The sequence below is a fragment of the Erpetoichthys calabaricus genome, chromosome 18 (genome assembly GCF_900747795.2).
Source record: "Erpetoichthys calabaricus chromosome 18, fErpCal1.3, whole genome shotgun sequence".
In the NCBI taxonomy this organism is placed as follows: domain Eukaryota; kingdom Metazoa; phylum Chordata; class Cladistia; order Polypteriformes; family Polypteridae; genus Erpetoichthys; species Erpetoichthys calabaricus.
This window is the reverse complement of record NC_041411.2, coordinates 42,666,950-42,692,793: the sequence shown is the minus strand read 5'-3', so window position 1 is coordinate 42,692,793 and position 25,844 is coordinate 42,666,950. Positions and strand designations below refer to the sequence as shown.

The following is a 25,844-nucleotide window of genomic DNA, read 5'->3' as shown; positions in this document are numbered from 1 at the left end:
AAAATTCTGGTGAATGTAAGGTTATTAGGAGATTTTCACCTGCACCCTAAAAGCACTGCTAAAAGAAAATGAAGTGCGAAGGAAAAAACAACACGAGGTGACATCAACCAGAAACAACTTTCATTGTGATCAGTTATAGAATCTGACAGCCAAAGAATTGTGTCCACCAGGCTGTAAAGCTTTTGAAATAATAGAGCTAGCCACCCATTGTCTAACCTGCTTAATCCAACTCAGGGCTGACGGGAATCAGTAAGTACATTCATATATAGTATCTTATTTTTTTTAATGTTAAACAAACCTTTATTACCATTACAGTATATTAAAAAGACACCAGTTTGTACAGTATATACAGTAAAACATTTACAGCTTAGACTTTCCTACTTACATTTAGCACTTGGCATTAATTTTCTGTAATACATTAAACATCATTTATATCATACATTTCTTTAAATTTGTCTATTTGATTAGTTTATAATCTTACAAATTCAACGTTCAATCTCCTATTAATGAGTAGATAGGTACAGAAAGGTGCTGTACTAGATAGATGTGCTGTACTAGACAGATAATCTTCGTAATCAATCTGAAAATTGTTTGCCTAAAGCTTTATTATAAAGTAAGTAAAGTTATTGAAATAAACAATCTGTGGTTTAACAAATTGATCTTACACAGTTATAGCAGGAGTATGCCCTAAAAGAACTCACAGTAGATTAATATTTTATATAAATTGTTCATGATCAGTATTACCCTAAAGTGTTTCAGTCCAAGCTCAGTGTAAATAGTACATTACAGATACTGCATAGTCAGATATGGGCACTTAGGGGACACCTACAGGGCTTTAACAAGGTGCACACTGACTGAGACCTAGGCAGGAGCTGTCACTAACACCTTCTTCCTTTTCACTTATAGACCTGAAGACCACCACTCAGAGGACAAGTGACATAATTTCTCCAGTTTTCAAATGCCCTGCCCCTTCTGTCTCTCATACTCAAAAAAAGAAGGCACCAAACCAGAAGTCAGTGTGAGTAATGAAGGGCATCCGCAGAAATGCTGAAAGTCAGAAGTTATGCAGCTGTTAGCTTTCTGTTTACATCATAGTCCGTTCTATCGTTTTTTGTCCCTTATTTGACATCCTTGTTAAATGGGGCTGTACCATGGTTGATACGAAGAGCAGAGAATTGTGAATTAGCAGTCCTGATGTAGATCGCTGTGCCAAAAACTCCAGTTCTCTTTAGGCCATGGCTTGAAGAAAAGTAGCAGATCTCCTCCAGGCCGACAGAGGGCAGTGCATGTGATCAGGCTAGTAGAGCAGTGACAAGGTAGTAAGGGGACAAGATGGCTCAGGAAAGCAGGGAAACCATGTGCCGCTAGAGGATGCTTTAGGCTGGTGTCCCAGGCTGGCATGACCCCAGAAGTCATTGCAAGACTTGTCCCAAAGTGAACCTGGAACAGGTATAAGTTGCAACCAACTCATAGAGCCAATGACTGTGGAATCGGCTGAACGTAGACAGGCTCTTGACAAGGTAGTAGCGTGGGGCTTTTAGGTGGGCGAGCAGGTTTACCACTTTACCTGTCAGACAAGGGTTCAAAACTTGGTGAAGGTTGTCCCAGAGAGTAGCAGGTTTTTTTTGGATTTGAACCCAGGAGTATGGAGCTGTGAGGAAGCAGCACTAACTTGGTTATTAAAGGTCCACTAAAAATAAACTGGGCAGTAAAATGCTTGTAAAGCTATAGAAGATGCTATAAAATAAAGAATTTTTATGGCTTTGCGATAGTGTTTATAATGAAAGGCACTATGTATTCCTCAATTCCTTTTTCTTTAAAACCAGTCATTAAAATTGATGGCACTTATGCCCAAGCTCTAAAGAGAAATATTGTCAAAATTCTCTATGATTACTAAACAAATAGAATGTTGGAAGAACCATCACTGCTCAATGACTCAGAATAAAAAAAATATTTATTGTAAAAGCAAATCTGGAAAGAATCTTCCCGATTTACTTCCGTTTGTTAAATCAACAGGAATGGCGTCACACGGTCCGTATCCAATCCATTGTCCTTTAGTTGTTTCCTGAGCTCAGGAGCAGCACATTGTGTTTGGTTTTCAGTATCCCAAGACCTGCTGATATTTGGTGGCTCCCACAAAGTCCACGTCAAGCAGTGGTGGTCTGCCCAAGATGGTGGAGATGCCTGGAATGTGCTTCATTCCCAGGCTTTAGTCCTACCATACCAATGAGTCTCTCAGCTTACTACCTAAGAGTCATGCCGATCACAAAGGCCATCCAGGGAGAAATGCGTGAAGAGTGAGGGATGCTTCCACAGGTCTTGTGTCCAGTGGGTCATTGTAGCAGTTTTGGAGTGCAAGTGTAAGGCAGAAACAACTGATGGAAGCAAATTCAGGTAACCGCAGCACTCCTCACTGCAGGAGCGAATTCTCAAGAGGAATCATGATGCGACACTCCATGCTCTGCACCAATGGGACTGCAAGACACAAACAGATGGGTCAGTAAAAGGACATGGTCACTTCATTCATGGTGCTAGGTAAGGGACCCTGCCACAATATTCCCAGAACACAGCTGGGCTCAGTGAGGCACACTGCAGTATTATTGGTCTGCTAGTCTGGTTAGCTAAAATATCTGCTTCTAAAAATCTCTAATCTGCCATAGTTGCAGAGGGCCGGCCAAAGCAAGGAGAACAGTCCCAAAACCTTCATGAAGTGTTACTCAAAACAGACCTTCAAGGTGAGTTTTGGGGTTTTGTGAGAAGCTGAACCTGAACCTAATGTCAACAGAACCATGGAGTCAGAATGTTTTTTTTGTTTTTTTAAATTATTGTAACTATGGGATGTATTACAATTTTTGTAGATGCTGATAATGAATGTTAGGTATTTTTTACCCATACAACATTGCTAAGAACAAAACAAAATGAGGTGCATAATATGTGACATGTGACAGCAACCAGCAGCAAATCTCATTGGAATCAGTTATGGAAAGAGACAACCAAAGCATTGTGTGCCAGTAGGAGATGAACATTTTAACATACATAGATTCATCCATCCAATGGCTAATGTGCTAAACCCATTTAGGGGTCAAAACCAACTGATTGACATGAAAGGCACTATATGATAGATAGATAGATAGATAGATAGATAGATAGATAGATAGATAGATAGATAGATAGATAGATAGATAGATAGATAGATAGGAAAGGGCACTGTAAATTAATATAATGAATAGACAACTGAAAATACCAACAGTCACTATAAAAAGGCCAATACCTGTGTAGAAGACATTCTCATCCCAGCCAGGCTTCCTCCATGCAGCTTTTCTTGTCTCCTCTCTGGATTGCAAGTCCTTATAAGCTGAATCCCCACAAAGGAAAAAAAACTCCATTAATTTTAAGTTAACATGAACCTAAAGTGACAGAGTACATGTCATCACCAGTCAGCCTGCCTTCTGTCTGTTAGCATTGCACCTAAGATCAACCAACAGAAGAAATATTTCCAAACATTTATGTGAGTTAAGAAAAAAATAAAACACAGCAGGTGCTACCTTTGATGACATGCTGCTTTTATTGATGCATCTTTTTAAACTTTGTGAGCTCTGATGAAACATCTGGAGCAGCACACCGACTGATGGGAATTGTAGTCCCCATGTCTGCATTGCAATTAAGAAAATACTTTTCTTATTAGATCAGTTGTGTGAAATTGGCTCCTCCTACAGCCACAGCACCTGGCAAGCACTTGAGCTTTATAGAACACTTGCTAAAAACATCTTTTTCAAATTTCGCTGGACTTTACTCCTTTCACTTCCCTTTTGCACACAGCCTTCATTTTCATAAACTGGCATATCCCATTGCTCCATGTGATTGCTGTCAGCACATATCGCAAAAAGGGGATGCAGTGCTTTAGAATGTCCTACTCGATAGACGGTTATTAACAGATGACAAAAAACAACAGCTAATTTTCATTTGTCTACAACGTCACAATTTCAATCAAATTCGTCAAGGCATTTTTGAGATTTTGGTGTATTTAGTTTTTATACCGTGGGTGGATGGCTACCTGTAAAAATGAATATATCGAAGTATCCTTCCTTAGCAAATGCCTACTGCCAGAGATGTACCATGCTGCCAAACTTCAGCATTTTTAACTAAATTGGAAGTCGTATCTTTGTTGATGAATGAGTGAATTAGTCAGTCAACTTTGCATGATAGATAGATAGATAGATAGATAGATAGATAGATAGATAGATAGATAGATAGATAGATAGATAGATAGATAGATAGATAGATAGATAGATAGATAGACATACAGTAGATGCTGTATAGTTTCATTGAAGAAACAGATATGGCTGTCAGTGCTCAAAGGTTTCTCATCATTACATATTGGCCTACAGAGACATGGATCTCAAGCCTATATTTCCTGTGCAGGTTTTCAGAAGTTTTGATTGTTATAACACTAACCCCAGAGATGATGAACGACATACAGGTCCCCAATCTGAGTGAAGAAGCCCCCTACAGCTTCATTGTTCTCCTGACGGTGTTTGATGGCCCGAGCCCTGCAAACAGAAGAAATCCGTGTCAACCCCACCTGGTATCTCTAAGTAAATATTGAGATGTTCTTTTTTTTAACTATAGACCCCACGGCTGTTCTCTGATTCCTAAGAGGATATACTCTTTAGTCCAGAAATGAGGTCACTGGATCTTGTCTTCTGTTCTAAAACAGGAGCATGCACTCCGCTCCAGACTTTGAAGGAAAGATGGATAACCTCTGGTCCTGAACAGGGACCCAGGATCTCATTTCCCCCAGTTTTAAGTCCAAGTGTACTGGATCTTACCATGTACTCTCAAAACCAGGGGCACATGATTATACTAATTACAACAGAACATAAAGAGAGTAGTACAGTATTCCTTCTACTCAGGATTAGGAAGCACAAATTACTTTGAAGCATGGAGGAAGATCTTATTCTATAGTACAGAACAACGAGCTACAGTCCAAATCAGGGAACACTATATTTTACCATTTTGTATAGGATCAGGCACAGAGGAATGTACTGGATACTGCAGATAACGAAGTACAGATGGATAATGTCAACTGCAGAAAATGACTTCAGGATCCTTCCTTTAGTCAAGGACACACAATTTTACCACCTACTTCAGAAGCAGGAGTTTTAGAACTCTGCTCCTTACTTTTGAACAGAGAGGACAGAAATTTATTCTCTAGTATGCCTTAGAAAGTACTAAAGCAAGTCTTTATCTAGAACAGGCAGTGAAGAAGTGTATCCACTACTCAAAAGAAAATAAGGTGTAAACAGGCGTACCCAGCCTCCCAGAACGAGGGGCTCTGAAACATACTCTCCACTCCAGAGGAGGCAGCAGAGATACATATCCCCTACTCCAGGACAGGTGACATGGGAGCAAAGCCTCTAACTTCTTAATTAGAAAGCACAGACTACTCCAGAACATTTGCTAATTGACCACTCCAGGATACAAAGGGAACTGGAGGGTGCCCTGTACTCCAGATTAGCATACACGGTTGCATATCCTCGACTCCAGGACAGGGGGCATAGGAGTGGACCCTCTATTCCACATAAGAAAGTGCAGATATACATTCAGTGAATAAAGGAGTGCACCCCTACTTCAAAACATGCAGAAATGCATATCCTCTATTCCAGAACAAGTTAGTGGAGTGACCCCTCTTCTCCAAAAAGTGAATAGTTGCATCATATGGTGTAGAACAAAGGGCACAGGATCAGGCTGTAGAGATGTATATCCTCTATTCCAGAACAGGGGGCACAAGACATATTAGAAAGCGAAGACGTATATTCTCAACACTAGAATAGTGGGTAAAGAACAAAAGTCACCAGTGGATATCATATAGTCTAGATCAAGCTACAGAGCAGATAATCTCTACTCCAGAACTGTGACAAAAGGACTACTCCAGAACAAAAGGAACCAGAGTGTTCTTTGTACTCCAGATCAGACTACATTGCAGAACAGGGGGCACAGGTACGAAACCCCTATTCCACATTGGGAAGTGCAGATGTGTATTGTCTACTCTAAACCAATGGCTAAAGTACTACTCCTGAACAAAGGAAGCTCGAGTGTATCCGCTACTCCAGATCATTATGAAAGCCATCCACTATTCCAGAATAGAGCACACAGATGTAAACTCTCAACTCCATATTAGAAAATGCAGAGTGAATCCTCTACTTCATATTAGGCTGCAGAAATACATGTGAGCAGTGGTTAAAGGGCTGCTCCAGAACAAAAGAGACCAGAGTGTATCCTCTACTCCAGATCAGGCTGCACTCCAGAGCAGGGGACTCTCTACTTCACAGTAAGAAGTTCACGTGTCCCCTACTCTGAACAGTGGGTTTTAGAGTGAGCCGACTATTCCAGATCAGACTGTCTGGACCAGTAATACTTGCTGATCACAGTGCCAGGGTGTGTATGGCCCATGATGGACAGAAATGCCAGTGCTAATTTCACTGTAATCTGTATGCCTGACCGTACATCTCAACTTGAACTACATGCACAAGTTCTTTGCCAGAATAAGGTTGCAGAAGCTCATCCTCCACTCAAGAACTGCAGGAAACGGGCACGTGGTGTACCTTGATGAAAGCTTATCATCTACTGTGCAACGAATGGAACTGAAGCTCAAATTGAACTCACCAGTTGTTTCCCCACTCAATCATAGTGCCAGGCTGAAAGGCAAAATGAAAAAGGATCAGCACCAAAAACAAAGACAACAGCAAGCCAGCAGCTATGGGAGGATGTAGGGTGGGCAATGCAGCTTTGTCATCACCATGTGTGACCCCTCCCTTATTTAAGGGCCCTCTATTTACCTTCAGGTGGTATGTGCGCAACTCGTAGATGTTGGGACCACGGCGGGGTGATGGCTCATTCCAGAAGCTGAACTCCAGGAGCAACTGATTCTTGCGGGAGTGGAGCATCTTGCTGCGCTCCTTGCGGTACTCCAGGTACTCCTACACATGGATACAACTGGAAAACTGCAGTTGAACAGCGTTAAGTGAAAGAAGATACCGGAGAATTTGTCACCCATAAGAAAGTGTCTGATGGGCCTGAAAGATTTGTGATGAAAAAGGTGTTGCAAGGAAGCAGATGACCGATGTTTATGAGGGGTTTACAAGCTGTTCATATCTACAGGCTTAAGAAAACTCGGTCAGGGGACAGAGAATGACGTGACGTAGTACCTTATCCTTCCGGAGCTTGTTCAGACACTCCATTAAGGCAGGGTAGCCTCCAGAATATCGCCATAGGTGCACTGCAAAGAGGAAAACGGAGACCCAATTACACTTAGAGGGTACCACCAAGTGGGGCTCGTGGTATGAACTCCAGACGAGTGAGACTGGAGAGAAAGATTCTTAATACTGCACAGGTAAATAGTCCGCAGCCACACCGCCAGGTTAATCTCTGGTCCACTTGGGGTCCTCCCTATGGCTTTCCCCTAAACCTGCCTGTCCTAAATATTTACTTGTACAGATTAAACGAACAACTAAAAAAACAGGCATACACGTAGTTAAGGAGTTTGATATTCTTTAGTAATCTCCTTGGTGTTAACCCCAAGTTTGACTCAGGCTTGGAATTCTATGTTATTACTGTTAAGCCACTCAGAAGGACATCCACTTTACAATGTAAAACCTGAATAACTCTCAGGACGGTATTCTGCTGCCATCTAGTGGATGAAATTATGCTGCAAAAAATCATGACGACTGTATTTCAGTGGGTTTTGCTAATCTAATTTTTGCTAATCCATCAATATTCATGGAGCCTTAAATCAAAACACAATGGGGTGCAAACGAGAAGCTGTAAGACCAGAATTAGGGGTATCACGCCCACCGATATCTGTTAAGCCTGCATCCCCTTAATATCATAAATCCAAGGCTCTGGTTGTTTTAAGGGAAGTTTTTTTCTTCCTTTCTCCAGTTTAAAGATTTAGCTTTGGGTTTCCTTACATCTTACAATTCTGCTGTTAAAATTTGGAACGTGTTGCATTTTGGTGAGCTTATTAAACAAGACGATAATTTACGATCTCACAGCCCATATTCAAGTGCGCTGTTTATTTCTTTCAGATTCACATCGCTACACCACTTATTTAAATGTGCCATTTATTTGCATGAATACAATATATTTTCGTGATGGGGGTTCCAGCTTCGTGGATTGGTAGACCCCCCACATCGCACCAAACCCTAAAACCAAATAATGCCAAAACTCAAAAGATGACAAAAAATGACCACAACATTAGCACAACCAATGAAAAGCATTCAGCCGCCTTCCCAGAATCCACTGATGGACAGAGCATCACAAGGGGGGGGGGAGGGGGGGTATGTCTGCGGCTGCTTGGCTGACTTTCATGTAGGACATCAGTTTCACTTTACTTTTGTGACCATCAATCCTCTTCCGCTTATCCGAAGTCGGGTCGCGGGGGCAGCAGCTTGAGCAGAGATACCCAGACTTCCCTCTCCCCGGCCACTTCTTCTAGCTCTTCCGGGAGAATCCCGAGGCGTTCCCAGGCCAGCCAGGAGACATAGTCCCTCCAGCGTGTCCTGGGTCTTCCCCGGGGCTTCCTACCGATTAGACGTGCCCGGAACACCTCACCAGGGAGGCATCCAGGAGGCATCCTGATCAGATGCCCGAGCCACCTCATCGGACTCCTTTTGATGCAGAGGAGCAGCGGCTCTACTCTGAGCCCCTCCCGGATGACTGAGCTTCTCACCCTATCTTTAAGGGAGAGCCCAGACACCCTGCAGAGGAAATTCATTTCAGCCGCTTGTATTCGCAATCTCGTTCTTTCGGTCACTACCCATAGCTCATGACCATAGGTGAGGGTAGGAACATAGATCGACTGGTAAATTGAGAGCTTCTCCTTGCGGCTCAGCTCCTTTTTCACCACGACAGACCGATGCAGAGCCTGCATCATCTCACGCTCCATTCTTCCCTCACTCGTGAACAAGACCCCGAGATACTTGAACTCCTCCACTTGGGGCAGGATCTCGCTCCCAACCCTGAGAGGGCACTCCACCCTTTTCCGGCTGAGGACCATGGTTTCGGATTTGGAGGTGCTGATTCCCATCCCAGCCGCTTCACACTCAGCAGCGAACTGATCCAGAGAGAGCTGAAGATCACAGCCTGATGAAGCAAACAGGACAACATCATTTGCAAAAAGCAGTGACCCAATCCTGAGTCCACCAAACCAGACCTCCTCAACACCCTGGCTGCGCCTAGAAATTCTGTCCATAAAAGTTATGAATAGAATCGATGACAAAGGGCAGCCCTGGCGGAGTCCAACTCTCACTGGAAATGGGTTCGACTTACTGCTGGCAATGCGGACCAAGCTCTGACACCGGCTGTACAGGGACCGAACAGCCCTTATCAGGGGGTCTGGTACCCCATACTCCCGGAGTACCCCCCCACAGGATTCCCCGAGGGACACGGTCGAACACCTTTTCCAAGTCCACAAAACACATGTAGACTGGTTGGGCGAACTCCCATGCACCCTCCAGGATCCTGCTAAGGGTGTAGAGCTGGTCCACTGTTCCCCGACCAGGACAAAAACCACACTGTTCCTCCTGAATCCGAGGTTTGACTATCCGACGGACCCTTCTCTCCAGAACCCCTGAATAGACTTTTCCAGGGAGGCTGAGGAGTGTGATCCCTCTGTAGTCGGAACACACCCTCCGGTCCCCCTTCTGAAAGAGGGGGACCACCACCCCGGTCTGCCAATCCAGAGGCACTGTCCCTGATGTCCATGCGATGTTGCAGAGACGTGTCAGCCAAGACAGTCCTACAGCATCCAGAGCCTTGAGGAACTCCGGGCGTATCTCATCCACCCCTGGGGCCCTGCCACCAAGGAGTTTTTTGACCACCTCGGTGACCTCAGTCCCAGAGATGGGGGAGCCCACCTCCGAGTCCCCAGGCTCTGCTTCCTCATTGGAAGGCATGTTAGTGGGATTGAGGAGGTCTTCGAAGTACTCCCCCCACCGACCCACAACGTCCCGGGTCGAGGTCAGCAGCGCACCATCACCACCATATACAGTGCTGACACTGCACTGCATCCCCCTCCTGAGACGCCAGACGGTGAACCAGAATCTCCTCGAAGCTGTCCGAAAGTCGTTCTCCATGGCCTCCCCAAATTCCTCCCATGCCCGAGTTTTTGCCTCAGCAACCACCGAAGCTGCATTCCGCTTGGCCTGCCGGTACCTATTAGCTGCCTCCAGAGTCCCACAGGACAAATGGGACCGGTAGGACTCCTTCTTCAGCTTGACAGCATCCCTCACCGCCGGTGTCCACCAACGGGTTCGGGGATTGCCGCCACGACAGGCACCGACCACCTTACGGCCACAGCTCCAGTCAGCCGCCTCAACAATAGAGGCACGGAACATGGCCCATTCGGACTCAATGTCCCCCACCTCCCTCGGGACGTGGTCGAAGTTCTGCCGGAGGTGGGAGTTGAAGCTTCTTCTAACGGGGGCTCTGCCAGACGTTCCCAGCAGACCCTCACAACACGTGACCATTTGTGACCATGGCACAAAACACTTTCCCAGAATAATGTCTCTGGGCTGACTACTACTACCACCCTTGCCCACAGCAGTCACACAAAGGACAATCAATCACTTACCCGCCTGATCCTGCTCTCCATACCAGGTGTTCCAGCTGCCCAGAATCTCACAAGGGTAGTCCTCTGCTCGGTGCAGCCGCTGTTGAACCTCTGCCCTGCAGTCCAAAAAAAGAGAAAGCTGCTGGTCATTTTTGGGGACAGGTGCATCTTGCCATCTGGGCTAAAGCACTGAAAGGATGGCACTTCAGCAGGTGCCTCGGTGCAGCAGACACACACTTGGGAAAGTCAGCCCAATGCTGCAGACCCTCACGACTCTGATCTCGGATTAAGTGGGTTAGGAAAGTGAATGGATACATTTAATGAGTGTTCAGGATGTAGCCATGCTTGGTCTTGAAGGTACTTCTGCTCGAATTCTTATTCTCGTAGTTATCAGCCTGTGGATCGCCAGGAGTTGCAATGGCCCATGTTAATTCTGCTTATTTGTGGATCCACCTCTTTCAACTGCCATCTCATCATTTCCAGCTTCTGAGCAAAGACCAGATCAACATGGCCTGCTACATGATGTTCCCTATGGTGTCTTATGATCTATCATCTCACAGTTCACTTTGAGAACAACCACCTCACTGATGAGACAAACAAATAACAGTAGTGGAAGGAAAGAGAAGAGAGAGAACCCCAGATGGAACCTCCTACCCTACATGATGCAGACGCATGTACTCAAGACACATTGTGGAGGGATGATCCGATTTAAAAACTTATCAGATATGGGGTGGGGGTGGAATTGAAGTGGAACTCAGTACCACGTGTGAAAGTGGCCTGCACGTGATTTTAAAAAAATCAGACATCTTGGGGTTTTAAAGATGATTTACACCAATTGCAAAAATTGGAATCTGATCACGTTACAAAAAATGTGGCCTAAGGGTCACAGGGAGCCAAAGTCTATTTGACCCATTAGAGAGCCCACTCACGCACATACCTAAAAGGACCAAGTTGGAACTTCCAACATAACCAGCACGTCCTTAGGGAAATTAAGAGGAAACTCCATGCAGATAAGGGGAGAACAAGCAAACTCCACACACAGACTTGAACACAAGAAACTGTAAGGCAACACTAACTGCTGTGCCACCGTGCCACCCTCCTATATATATATAGCAAACATTTCAGTTGGGGATTTCAAAAGTCAAAAAGAACTCGACAAGTGAGTGCTGACTGGTTGAAAACAGCCCATCTAGTGACATTTTGTATTAATACATCACAGGACAAAAAGGGCAGCACAGTTGGAAGGACAAACCCGTTTAGCATTTAGTTGGTAGTTTTCCAAACTTCCATTTGTTGCTGATTTGCAAAGACCCCATCGACCTCAACACTCCCCCTTGTGGCTGTCTCATTCACTCCCAAGGGGACCTCGGCCTCCTCATGTGTCCAGTCTAGCACCGGCTCCCTATTCCCATGGTTTACGAAGAAGCAAATGTCTAGCATCCTGTCTAGCAAATCACTTAATTGATTCATGTGCCCACGTGAGGGTGGCACACTCTCACTTCATCAATTCCTGTTATCTAGTGTGAGGGTGGTGGGGAGCGCCATGTGCTGAAACGGAGGCTTTTAACAAGGCAGTGTGGACAGGAGGTGCCATGACTTTAGTTTACTTCTCACCTTGTAACTTTTGAGACATGGTTGGTTACATTGCTTTTGTTATTCCAGTTGGAGCACAGGCTTATTCAGTGGTCACCAGGTGTCAGTACTGATAGATAGATAGATAGATAGATAGATAGATAGATAGATAGATAGATAGATAGATAGATAGATAGATAGATAGATAGATAGATAGATAGATAGATAGATCCGGGCGGCACGGTGGCGCAGTGGTAGCGCTGTCTCACAGTTAGGAGACCTGGGTTCACTTCCCGGGTCCTCCCTGCGTGGAGTTTGCATGTTCTCCCCGTGTCTGCGTGGGTTTCCTCCGGGTGCTCTGGTTTCCTACCACAGTCCAAAGACATGCAGGTTAGGTGCATTGGTGATCCTAAATTGTCATTAGTGTGTGCTTGGTGTATGGGTGTCCTGCGGTGGGCTGGCACCCTGCCCGGGATTGGTTCCTGCCTTGCACCCTGTGCTGGCTGGGATCGGCTCTGGCAGACCCCCGTGACCTTGTGTTCGGATGTAGTGGGTTGGAAAATGGATGGATTCTGTGTCCTCTGCAGTGTTAAAAGATATGCAGTAGCTTTAGGTGAAAAGGGACAAATAAAGAATAAAGAACTAGAGTTTGCGTTTTTGTCCATTTATAAAGTGCAGAGTAACGTCTTTGCAGACGATATGGCTGGTTTCTGGGGAGCGTCACGGCGAGAATGGAAAGACAGCTTCCCGAAAAGGGGGTGGAGTCTAATCAAATATAACTCCACCTTCACTCTCACAATGCACCTGCCCCTTTAAAGCCCCGCCTCCAAATCCTCCTACAGGTCCGTCTGTACAACAATGGTGCTACCTGGCAATCACTTTTGGCTTGTGAGCAGAGCATGATGGAGATTATGTTCGCAGTCTGGTTTCTCCCTACAGGTGTCAGCCTTCTGTTTCTGCCTACAATGGATTCATGTCATGAAACAGTGACATCATTTGATGTTAATATCAATATGGCACTAGGGAAACATGCCTACTGTTCTGAGATATACTGGGATTAAAAGGCAAAACATCAAGGGAGTGTGGTTCCCAGTTGATGACCCTGCAGTTGGCCCATTACTAGCAGTGGAGGCGCATCAGGCATCAATGCCCAGCAGTCCATTTTTGGCAATGCCATAGATAATTTCAGCAGTCTGTGCAGCTGTGGCTGCCCCCCAACTTTTGGCTATATTCAGATTAGCTTCAGATGTGCCAAGTGCTCTGCCCTTTATGGATGTGGTGTCAATTCCTGGCCCTGGCACTGTCTCTTTGTGTCAGTGTAGGTTTTGCCCCCACTTTCCAGTAGGGTGTGTGTTGTGTAAATTGGTCCCTCTAAATTGTCCTGATGTGTAAGGTGGACAGGCTCCCTTATGCACAGTTGGTTCCTGCCTTATTTCATGGCACTCAAGTGGGGTTCATCCCTGCCCATCTGTGATAGTTCAATCTGCACAAAGCCAAAACCACCCTGAAGGATGATGTCCTTCCACCAAGATATTTAAGGATTTGCTCTGGGATTGAAGGACAATGCCACATACACTATGAAGAGGCTGCCAGGACTGGCTCGCACACGCCGTCAAATCTAAAGAACTCAAGAGGGAGCCGCATTGAGAAAAATGGACGCATGGAAGTGTGTTTATGCTGCCACCTTGTGGCCACAAGTGGAAAGCACGTAAAGAAAAGATTTATGTGAAACAAAGCTTGACTACATGAACTATATTCATAGAAAGGATTGCCTTATTTTATTTTATTTAGTTTTATTTTATTTATGTTTTTGAAGTGCACTGCTTCAGATTCCATACAAAATTTGAATCCATCACAACCTGCTGTAGCTTTATAGATTTACAGGGTCACTATTGTCACTTGCACAGAGTACTGTGAAATTCTTTCTTGCACTTGCTAATCACTTTCTGGTGCCATTATTAGGGAGTAGAAATAGTTTAGCTTCTTCACCTAAAAGAACTAATTTACCTTAAATGTCTGTCTGTCTGCGATTTAAAAAAAAACAAAGTATCCCATCAATTGTCTGTACCTGTTTATATCCAATTCAGGGTCACACGTGAGGTGAAAACGACAATACGATACAGTTCAATGAAACTGCACAAGTCACTGTTGCCTGTTTCGACTGTTAAATCAACAGAAAAACTTCAGACGTGTGACAAATGAGAGGAAGCCATTCAGTCCATCAAGCAAACACAAAGTGTGCAAACGTTCACAAAAAATGAAGGACTTCTCAAATACTGTACTTTAGAGGTTATTATTATTGGGAATGTTAAGTTGATCACATGTCCACCAGTTAGAGTATACAGTAGACATTATTATGAACTAGACAAAGAGCCCGTTTCGACAACGTAAGATGAAACGGGCACGAGTTTGTGTCAGCAGTGTATGAAGAACAAATGATAAGTAACGAAGAAGTTGTTTTGTAATGATTGTAGTCCGCTTTACTCATTACTGTACAGGCTTGTACTGTTAGTTGATGAATTTTCCAGGCCTATAGTATAATATTGAATGATGAATGTTCCAGTACAATATGGAATAGTAATAAGTATAAGCACCACAAACCTGATATACTGTAGGTGTATTGAATGAATGCGTAATTGAATCAGAATGCGTAATTAGGCCTTGAGCTGTAGTCGAAATCGCCTTTCAGGCCTCTAGAGCTTTATTCGAAGTCACCTTTCTCTTTGAATTTTTGCGGCCGTAAATCCGCCGCCTGCCGCGATGTTGGGGTTGGATGTCGGTCTCATAAGGTTTTTCGGGCAGCTGCGCAGAAGGCGACTGCGCATTCAGCTTCAGACGGACGTGAGTGAGTGAGTGAGTGAGTGAGGAGGCAGGTGGATTATGTATTAAGATTAAACCCTGGCAGCAATACCTTTTGTGAGCAGCAGGGGGTGCACAACTGATTTTCATGACCCCGATACATTATAAGGGCTTCCTCAATGTACTACATAGGCCAACATGTCTGGTAGATCCTTGAGCATAGTGGTAGGGCAGCCAGTTTGGCCCTCATCAGTACATCTCAAAGGTGCTAGACATACATCGGAAGACCTGGTGTGCTTAGGTCGGAGGTCCACCTGCATGCCCACCAGGCCTTATGACATCGTCCAGGGCGCAGGAAGTGTGCTATTGTGTTTAAAAGCACCTTCTGGCTGCCAGATGAGATCCTCACTAATGTTGGACAAAGGGTCATCTGGTGGGAGTACGTAAGGCCAGCATGGTGACAAAGTGTGGAGTTTGGAAGGTGGGCAGTGAAGCCTTTACTATACAGTAGGTAAGCAGATCGGCCATCCCTCAGGGGCTGCGATTGTGTTGGATACCCTTTATGTAAGCTTTATTGTCTCCCTTGCTATAAATATTTCAATCCATTTAATAAACCCCATTCTTGTTGTACTTTGGCTTTCCGTATCAGTGTTTGGGTTTCAGGATGGCTCGTGATCGCCCCATCGGTCCACATCACTAATAAGGACCCCCAAGTGAACCACTGCAACTTAAAGAGTGCAGTGAAAGTCTCACAAGCACATGGAGGTTTAGAGGCCTGGTGTTTATCAGTCCTAATAAGCCACATATGGTGTCACAAGGTCTTTAAAAAGAACTTTGTAGGTGAGGTGCCATCAGCAGCATGGAGCAAAGCCACAAAAAGCTAAATAAAGTAACACTATGATCTGCCCATTTTCTGACTGACCAAATTAAGACAAGACCAGTCAGTCTTTGTCGCGTTCAGACCCCTTCAGCGTTCTGCACACTTTATTGTATTGTCGATTTCATTTTAATTGGATATGTTTGCCTTTTTTTGCTCCCCAATCTGCATTCAAAAACCCATAATGACAAAGTAAAACGGGTTTGCAATTTCTTTAAAAATCAAAAAACTGATATCTCTCCTTTCATATACAGTAAGTATTTAGACCCTCAATTCCGTACTTTGCAGAAGCCCCTGGGTAAGTCTTGACGCCCTTTGCACACCTGGATTTGAGCAGTTTATCTCATTCTTCCTGGCAGATCCTCTTGGATGGGAAGCATCGCTAAAGTTCTCTCCTCAGGAATCTCCACCGACGTTCTAGGGGGTTTATATGTGGGCTTTGGTGGGGCCACTCAAGGACGGTCCAGTGTTGTCTTGACTGTATGCTTCGGTTCATTGTGGTGCTGACAGGTGGTCTGTGCACCCTGGAGCAGGTTTCCTTCAAGGACCTCTCTACATTCATCGCTCCCTCATTTCTGTCCCTGCTCCTGGGCTACGGTGGGGCCACTCAGACACTTGGCCCAAAGCTCCTCCAGCATTGTCCTGGCTGTATGCTTCGAGTTGTTGGCGTGTTGAAAGTTGACCTGTGCCCCCCAAGTATGAGGTCGCGTGCACCCTGATGCAGGTTTTCCTCTTCAAAGACCACTCTGTATATGGCTGCAGTCACCCTTTCCTCGATTCTAACCAGTCTTCCTATCCCAGTACACCCATAATGTGATGTTGCCACCACCATGCTTCACCGTAGGGATGGTATTAGACAGGAGATGAGCTGTGCCTGGTCTTCACCAGACATAAAACCCGGAGTTTTGCCCACACAGTTCTATTTTTGTCTCATCATACTATAGAATCTTTGTCCCGTCATGCTCTCCGGGTCCTTTGAACTGTCACTTGCCTTTTACTTAAGAATGGTTCCTGTCCTGCCCAGGGTGTGTCTCCTGCCTTGCGCCCTGTGTTGGCTGGGATTGGCTCCAGCAGACCCCCGTGACCCTGTAGTTAGGATATAGCGGGTTGGATAATGGATGGATGGATGGATGGATCCTGTCCAGCCACTGTTCCATAAACACCTGATCCATTTAATGATGCTGAAATGGTTGTCCCTCTGACAAGTTCTCCCTCCTCAGCAGAGAACATCCGAAGCTCCATTAGAGTGACCACTGGGTTCTTGCCCGGTTATTCAGTTTGGCCTGACAACCATCTCTCTAGGAAGAGTCCTGGTAGTTCCAAACTTCTTCCATTTCACAATTATCAAGGCCACTCTGCTCCTGTGCACACTCAAGGCTTCAGAAATGGTTTCATCCCCTTACCCTGATCTGTGCCTCACCACAGTTTGATCGCGGAGGTCTACAGGAAGCTCCTTGGACGTCATGGCTTCTCCTGACATGCATTGTGATGTCCAGTCAGTGCAGCTGGCCACGGGCAGACTCTGGTCAAGTTCTAAACACATCTGAAGGAGAATTAAAGCAAACAGGATGTACCGGACCACAATTTAGAGCACCGCAGCAAAGGATCTGAATACTTCAATGAAGGAGAAATTTCAATTTTTAGTTTTTAATAAATTTGCCGACCTTTCTGAAAACATGTTTTCACATTAGTATAGACCGATGGACAAAAATGGCAAATTTCTCATCTAAAATGAAATCTACAACACAATAAAGTGAAGACAGTGAAGGGGTCCGAGTACTTTATGAGTCCACTATCTATTAATAAGCACCTTCCCTTACATATAAGTGACCAAGAGTCAATACCAATTGGTTTCTTATTATTAAATATGTTCATTTTGCATATGGAATGGAGTTCAGTGGTTGGGAGAGAAGACCAGTGGACTCAGGGGTGTTAGGAGATACAGAAGACAGCGCATTTCAAAGGGAAACTAGGAAGCCTTTCATCATATCGAGACTGGGCCAAAGAGCAAGATCAGGCTGTCTGGAGACCAGTCAGTTGAGAGTGGTCCAAACAATCCAGGGGGTCAGCCTCACACTACTGCTGCCACACTAACCAAGAGTTTATATACTACAATTTGAACCACTAAATATTGTGCCACTGAGCCAGACAAGTGCGCTCATCCTATTCGACAAGATCAAGTTGAGAGTAAGATAAAAAAAAATGAAAAATGTTACTCACGAGAGGCTGTTGTAGGCATCCAGACACTCCGGCTTGACGTTATGAACTGAAAAGAGAAATCCAAGTGTTTATTCTCTGATGCCTGCTCTGCCAATTTTATATTGAATAACAAGCCTTGGCCCATTATATTATACCAAACTCTGGTTACCATTTACTCCATCATGATGCATGCCAATACATGAGGTATGCCCACCCAAAAAGCCTTCCATGGCAGCCCTGCTTCTGACTGGGTATGCATAAAGTATCTATCTATCTATCTGTCATTCTTGTGTGGCCCCCCAGTGCAACAATTGCCCAAGTTTCCTACTCTGCCTGCTACCTTTATACTGAATGATTCAAACGTGGCTCTTACATTGAATCTTATACAGTCCACTGGTTTCCTTCTTGGAGAGTAAGCTGGAGTGGGCGTCCGTCCTGGGATCCACCTTGTGTACAAACAAGGAACGAAACCAGCCCTGCTCCTGGGCATCAGCAAAACTCCTGGAAAAAGTGGAAAAACATAACTCAGTTTTATTTGAGACGGGTCGAATGTTTCATATTATGTTTTAACACAGTGATTCTCAAAGCATGTGGCGCAGCCCCTTGGGGGACGCCATGATACTACAGGCTGAAAGTTGAATTTATGTGTTTTAATATAGGAACACTGAAACAAACGTGAAGTAAGACATGGACACACTCTTGATATGGACGAAAAGAAAAACCGGTGACGCTTCCGAGACAAATCAGTCAGACGAAGGCAGTCACTCAGCACCGAAGTCAACAAAATATGACGAAGTCTGTCTTGCTATGGCCCTAGATGAGGAAAGACCGTTGTGTCTTCTGTGTCCAGGGTTGCCAGATTTCCAAAATCAGAGTTCGGAAAAGTCACCACTTTGAGCGACCAAAAGAAAAAGATGTTAGGGAACTAAGAAAGATAAAAAAAATAGATAATTTTAATTAAATTATTATTATAGATATATATAGAGCTGCCCTGTGGAACATCCTGAGGGTTCACAGGATCCCCTTGAGGTTGCTGGATATCACGGCCGGCCTGTACACTGGTACTGTGAGTGCTGTGCAGAGTGGAGGCAGAACCTTTGCGTTTTTCCCAGTTGATTCTGGGGCTCGTCAGGGGTGTCTTTTTGTTCCTACTCTGTTCAATGCTTGTATGGACTGGGTGCTGGGCAAGGTAGTGGGGTCCAGTGGCTGGGGGGCATCTGTTGGTGAAGAAAGATTCACAGATCTTGACTTTGCTGATGATGTTGTGATCTTTGCAGAGTCAAAGGAGGCTCTGATCGGGGCGCTTGAGAAACTGAGCGAGGATTCTGGGTGTCTGGGCTTACGAGTGTCCTGGATAAAAACCAAGATCCAGCCTTTAATGACCTCTTGGGCACAACCATCAGCAGGGTGTAGACCTTGTCGAGAGGTTTACTATCTTTGCAAAAGGACGAAGGTCCAAGTCTTTAGAGTCCTGGTGCTTCCTGTCTTGCTATATGGTTGCGAGACATGGACGCTATCCAGTGACCTGAGACGAAGACTGGACTCCTTTGGTACTGTGTCTCTCCGGAAAATCCTTGGGTACCGTTGGTTTGACTTTGTGTTGCTCATGGAGTCCCGAATGAGGCACATTACCTGCATTGTGAGGGAGCATCAGTGACGGCACTACAGCCATGTGGCGCGTTTCCCCGAGGGTGATCCAGCTCGTAAGATCCTCATTGTTGGGGACCCGAGTGGTTGGACCAGGCCAAGGGGTCGCCCACGTAACTACTGGCTGCAGCAGATAGAGGGTCATTTCCGGGGGGTGGGACTGGACTGCGTTTCTGCCTAGGGGGTTGCAAACCGGGATCCCGAGTTGTTTCGCCGTGTAGTGGGTGCGGCAACACGCTATACCAGTGCATGCTCCCCGACTTGACTTGACTATAAATATATAAACATGTATAATCTAATCATATATGTAAATAAGCACATACTGTATATAGAAGAGAACTATCACAAAATAATCACAATAGTACTCCTCGCAACAAACGTATGACAACACGAGGGCACGCGATTCATATATTTGGATTCAGCTGACATTTACACATTTTATTCATTAAAAGTGGTATTTTACATTGTACTATATACAATTTTTGTTCAGCGGGGATTTTCAGAGGCAATGAGGGACTTGGGATTTGTCTGTCGATCTTGGGATAGTCCCACTGAAATTGGGGCATCTGGCAACCCTGTCTATGTCTGAAAATCCTAGCAGCTGACAATATGAAGCTAAACAAATTGGGAAGGCATATAGAAACACCAGCTGTCCCCTGTGGCTCCGGCCACGTATAAGTGAAACAGGACAGTGAGGTGGGCCCGGCCCCGCCCAGTTCTCGACGCCTGACGTCACTCTCACCTTACCCTCAGCCTACAGCCTCTGTCTCAGATTAGCCTGGATATATTGCTCCAGCAAGCAAACTATGATTCTTAGCACATTGAGAGAAGTCGCAAAATCAACCGGAATGTTCAAGCAAATTATAGAAAAATAAAAGATCTAAACCCGTTAAGTAGTTCTCTCATTCGCTAACTAAGCGGAGTTAAGGCTACGCCCTGAGGCAGATGCCTGAGTGAGGAGGGCCCCGCAGCCCGATGAGTCTCTCTTGGATTCACACTAATAAATTGGTACCACAACCAAACTACGATACTTAGCGCAATGAGAAAGTCGCAAAATAAACAGAATGTTCAAGCAAATTATCCTCTTTAATAAAATCCCTGTGTGCGTGACTTCTGGTGAAGTGCGCATGCGCGGGGCACGGTGCGATGAGCGATATTACTGTCAGAGAACGTTACAGTCTCTCTTGGATTCGCGCTAATAGATCGGTACCACAATCAAACTATGATACTTAGCGCAATGAGAAAGTCGCAAAATAAATGGAATGTTCAAGCAAATTAAAGAAAAAAAAAAAAGATCTAAATCTGTTAAGTAGTTCTCTCGTGAAAAGCAGACAGACATACAAACAGGTCTAAAAAAAATATACGAAATTTCGCACTTGGACCATGAAATTTTTAAAACTGTTTCTTAGTAAGCACTTACATTCCAAATTTCAAGTCCCAAGTCCTCATGGTTCGGGAGATTTCGTGATGAGTGAGTCAGTGGCATTTGGCTTTTATAAGTATAGATTACACCCCGGTTACGTCAATAAACTACTCGAGTTTTTATTAGAGAAAACTGAAAGCATGTGGCGAGCACGAAAGTCGCTTTGTAAAAGCGGCAACAGCGAACTCCAAAGCACAAGTAGCCTCATACAAAGTCGCCAACAGAGCTACATAAAGCACACTAACTGGAGGTGTTTGTCTTCCACGCAGCCTTGGATATGGCATCGGTTATCCTGGATGAGACTAGCGCCTCAAAAACTAAGGGCTATCCCACTGTCAAATGACACAATCGCACGACACTTGTGTGACATGTCAAACGACTTGGAAGGATGACTCGTTGAAAAACTGAAAGACTTGCGTTTCACTTTACAAGTTGATCAGGCTACTGCTATGGCTGCTTGTTCACGCTTTGTTGATGGTGATTTGCTGTTTTTGCACTTACGTAAGGAACTGTTTAAGATTCTTTGACTGTTACATGACAGAGCACGGGCTGAAGTGGAAGTGCTGTGTGAGCATTCGCACGGATGGTGCACAAGACCATGTTGTCGTAATGAAGTGGATCGCAGGCTGTAATTAAAAGCATTTTGCCAAGAGCGCAGGAGAAGCACTGGCATCAAGGCCCTGAGCTATAACAGGTTTTGACTGATGTTATTACAAAATCTGGCCCATTTTGTTTATATATATGACCAATCCAAAAAAATTGAACAAGTAGTTTGGGTACATGGGGCGCACTCGAATCCAGGCCGAGTTTCTCAACCAAAAGTGGGTTGCCGGCTGCTATATGATGAATTCACTAAGTGGGACCCTCACACACCCCACCACCCTCTAACAGTGATGTGAGAAACACTGGCATAAGGCACAAGTTCAATTGGGCAGTGGATGTCCCTCTACTGCAGGGCAAGCTAACACAAACTAATTAACCTAAAGCTTTGTCTTTGAGATACAGTATGAGGTGGGAAATCATTACCTTAATGAAAGAAAAAACAAAACACACAAAGACAAGGGCAGAATGTGCAAATTCCATATAACAAGGTGGGTACTGAACCCAGGTCCCTAGATCTGTAAAGCGGCAGTAATAACCGCTGTGCCAATGTAATATCCTGCTACACCACTGATGATGCATATTTTGTAAAGCTGCTTATTTCAATAAATGGCTGTGGGAGACCAGCATGAGTTCAGATTAAAAGTCTGCCCCATGTGGGGTATCATGTATTAGTGTCATCTTAGTTAAGGCATAAACTTCATTAAGTCCCCCCCCCCCCACGAGACCACATTTGGGTCTTTTGCATTTCCCTGTCACATAAATCTCATTGAACGAGCATTTCTTTGGATGCATTTCTCAGCACCCCGATTCCTCCACCTAGATGAACAGCATCTGGAACATGAAAAAAATAATCTGAAAAGAGATCTTTTCAAATATTGTGTTAATGCATCTACAAAAAGTTATAGCACTGGGCCCTGATTTAAACATGGCTGCCTTCCCATTCAACTTCCATGGGCTTCCTTTAAGTCCACTTTACATATTTATACCTAATACTGACCCGTTAACCCCTTCTGTAATTTAGTTCTGCATCTCTTGAATGTCTTTGTGGCCTGGGCTGACTGCAGCACTTTCTACGTGGAGTCCACATTTGCTCCCTGTGGCTGATACATTGCCTACCTCCCACGTTGTCCTGCCAATTCTGTGCTCGACTTGTTTACTTAACCATGTGTCCCATCCAAGTTTGCCTCTTGCTTATCACCCTGTATTGAAATAAATTGAGCACCACTCCATGTTGATCCCCATCGAGTTCTAATCATAAGTACTTTTACAAATATGAAGAGACCATTTTTTTGTTCTTGTTTGGTCAGTTAATGGCTAAGAGGCTAAGCCATCAGGTCTTTAAAAGCCTCGTCCCTGGGTGATAAGAAGTATTACCGGGTTTCTTGGCAGATCTCAAATACAAAATGCAGACAATCCGACAGAGACTCTCTGAAGACTGCACCCTGTTATGTTTTTAGGAATGAATCAGGTCTTGAGTCACTGTGATCAAGTTAGGCAGAGCTGATCTTGCCTGAAGAAGGGGCCTGAGTTGCCTCGAAAGTTTGCATATTGTAGTCTTTTTAGTTAGCCAATAAAAGGTGTCATTTTGATTCACTTCTCACTACATTCATAATGGCTAACACAGTACAACACCCTAGTACTTCATCCCCTAACTTACAATCATCCCTCTGGTATCCTCCTCAACACACCTCTTCCTCCTCCTCTTGTTGATATCCTCACAGGTGGCGCAGTGGTAGTGCTGCTGCTTTGCAGTAAGGAGACTGTGGAAGATTGTCGGTTCGCTTCCCGGTTCCTCCCTGTGTGGATAGCGCTTTGAGTACTGAGAAAAAGCACTATATAAATGTAATGAATTATTATTATTATTATTATATCTACACAGAACACACCAATCACAGGCTCGTAAACAAGCTGGTCATTAAAGACTAACTGTGTTAGTGAAACTGATTCTGCTTCTGCAGCAAGTTTTGGTTCTTGAACAAACAGTCCAGGGTTCATCCTGCACAGTACAACGATACATTTTTCAAGGGAGTTTTTATCAGTTGTTCAAACTTGGAAGCAAACCTTCTTGAGAAATTCTCAGATGATCATTGCATTGTATGAGGGGGGACCATATGTGACTGTGGGGGAACTTGTATAATGGCCATTAAACCCCTTTCTATCACCTCATGGATCTAACATACCATATTCAGATCCTATGCTTGGATGTTGCCGTTTCTTCCAAATCCCTCGAGACATGCGGGTTAAGGTAATGGATTTCAGTTTGGCCCAGCGCCTTGCGATGGACGCTATGTCTTTATCTCATCGCCTGCGACGTAAAATAAAATTTATTGTGTTTCACATATCGACCTTCCCCCCGGCCTATTCTTTTTCCCTGGCGTTTCGAAACAACTGGGCACGAGCACCAATACCTTATGACAGTATTGGCGGGGCCGCTAGACTGCCGATCGCTGGGAATGTCAGCAGTTTCTCGGGGTGTCAGATCTACAAGTACGTGCTCAACGTCCTACTACGTTACCTTAAACTGTTTCTATTACTCCGATTACCCCACAAACCGACATCCCCATCCGCATTAACCTGCAAAGGTCGGCGCAGCATTTCTGCTATCACTTCAGGTAACGGACTTACCTGCTAAAGACCAGCGGTTCCCACGGGACGGTCTTGCTCAGAAGGAGAACTTTTTTGCACAAGACGTGGACACGCGAGACTATCGCCATCTCTTGAGGGTTGAGTGTTACGCTGTGCTGAGCAGATTAGCTCAAGCACACCTCTGGATTCTCCATCTGCCTCGAGCCACAAGCTCAAAGGTCACAGGTGGGCGGGATCAGAAGGGAGTGGCCCCAATGAGAGAGGCTCCAAGCAGCCCCGCCCCAACACCGGCCAGGCGCGCTTTTATCAGGAGAGTGAAATACTGACAAAGCGAGGAGACAGCGTTCTGTTAAAGAGTAATCTGCTGTATACAGCGCCTTGCCGGAGAAAACACCTTCATGCGTTATTGTTTTAGTACGTACCTTTCTCTCGATTCCGTCAGTTACACATTTTTCACTATTTTCGGGTCTTGTCATTTTTGCAGTACAGATTAAACGCACCTGAGTGAGCAAGTAACACTTTAAAATTTATCTAATGACCAAAATTATGCAATAGCAACTGGCACTGTGTGAAAAAAGAATGTCTCCCTAGTTAAATCCACGCAATCAAAATGACAATCAGAGTCAGAGACCGGAACACAGTCTCAATTGCGTTGACTCTTACCATCAGAGCAAAAAAGGTTCAACAATCACAAAATACCACAATCAAAGCAAATTCCTATCGAGATCATTAAAAAATGTTGAGATGCGTCAGTCTGGAAGTGAGAGCTATAGTCCATCCATTCATTATCTAACCCGCTATATCCTAACTACAGGGTCACAGGGGTCTGCTGGAGCCAATCCCATCCAACACAGGGCGCAAAGCAGGAAACAAACTCCGGGAAGGGCGCATGCGCACGGCACACACACACACACACACGGGACAATTTACAATCGCCAATGCACCTAACCTGCATGTCTTTGGACTGTGGGAGGAACCCCAGGCAGACACAGGGAGAACATGCAAACTCCACGTAGGGAGGACCTGGGAAGCGAACCCAGGTCTCCTTACTGTGAGTCAGCAGCACTACCCACTGCACCACTGTGGAGAGCCATAGTCTCCAAATGGAAAACATTTTTTAAAAATAGTGAATCTGCCCAAGAGTAGCTATTACTCCAAATGTGCAGGAAATCATCTACAAAGTCACAAATCCCAAAATACAACCGCAGGCTTCTCCTGCCTTTATTAAGGGGAAGTGTCCATGGCTCCAAAATTAGGAAGATACCCAGCTTCATTTGAGACCAGTAACGTGGGAATATAAGTTCTCATCTCTCATTTGTGTGATCCCCAATGGACAGATGACACAAAAGTAGAACATTTTGGAAGACATGGGTCTCATCATGCCTGTCACAAAGTAAACACAACTTTGAACAGTAAGAACATCATCCTAGCAGTGTAATGGCCTGGGGACCTCAGGACTTGTATGACTTGCTATAATGGAAGGAAGATTGAATTATTCTGTGTTGCACCAGAGAATGTGTCCCTGA

The 25,844-nt window shown here is 44.8% G+C and overlaps 1 protein-coding gene across 1 annotated transcript; it reads right to left on the bottom strand.

Moving 5' to 3' along the window:
- Positions 1-1,936: 1,936 nt before the first annotated feature.
- nipsnap1 (nipsnap homolog 1 (C. elegans)) lies at positions 1,937-24,541 on the bottom strand. The gene is made up of 10 exons (XM_028824624.2): positions 24,358-24,541; positions 18,433-18,560; positions 18,081-18,126; positions 10,634-10,728; positions 7,209-7,279; positions 6,840-6,980; positions 6,667-6,698; positions 4,456-4,550; positions 3,272-3,355; positions 1,937-2,475 (listed from the first exon to the last, which is right to left on the bottom strand). The coding sequence occupies exons 1-10, from the start codon at positions 24,444-24,446 to the stop codon at positions 2,411-2,413; spliced, it is 846 nt and encodes a 281-aa protein (XP_028680457.2). The 5' UTR covers positions 24,447-24,541; the 3' UTR covers positions 1,937-2,410.
- Positions 24,542-25,844: the final 1,303 nt, after the last annotated feature.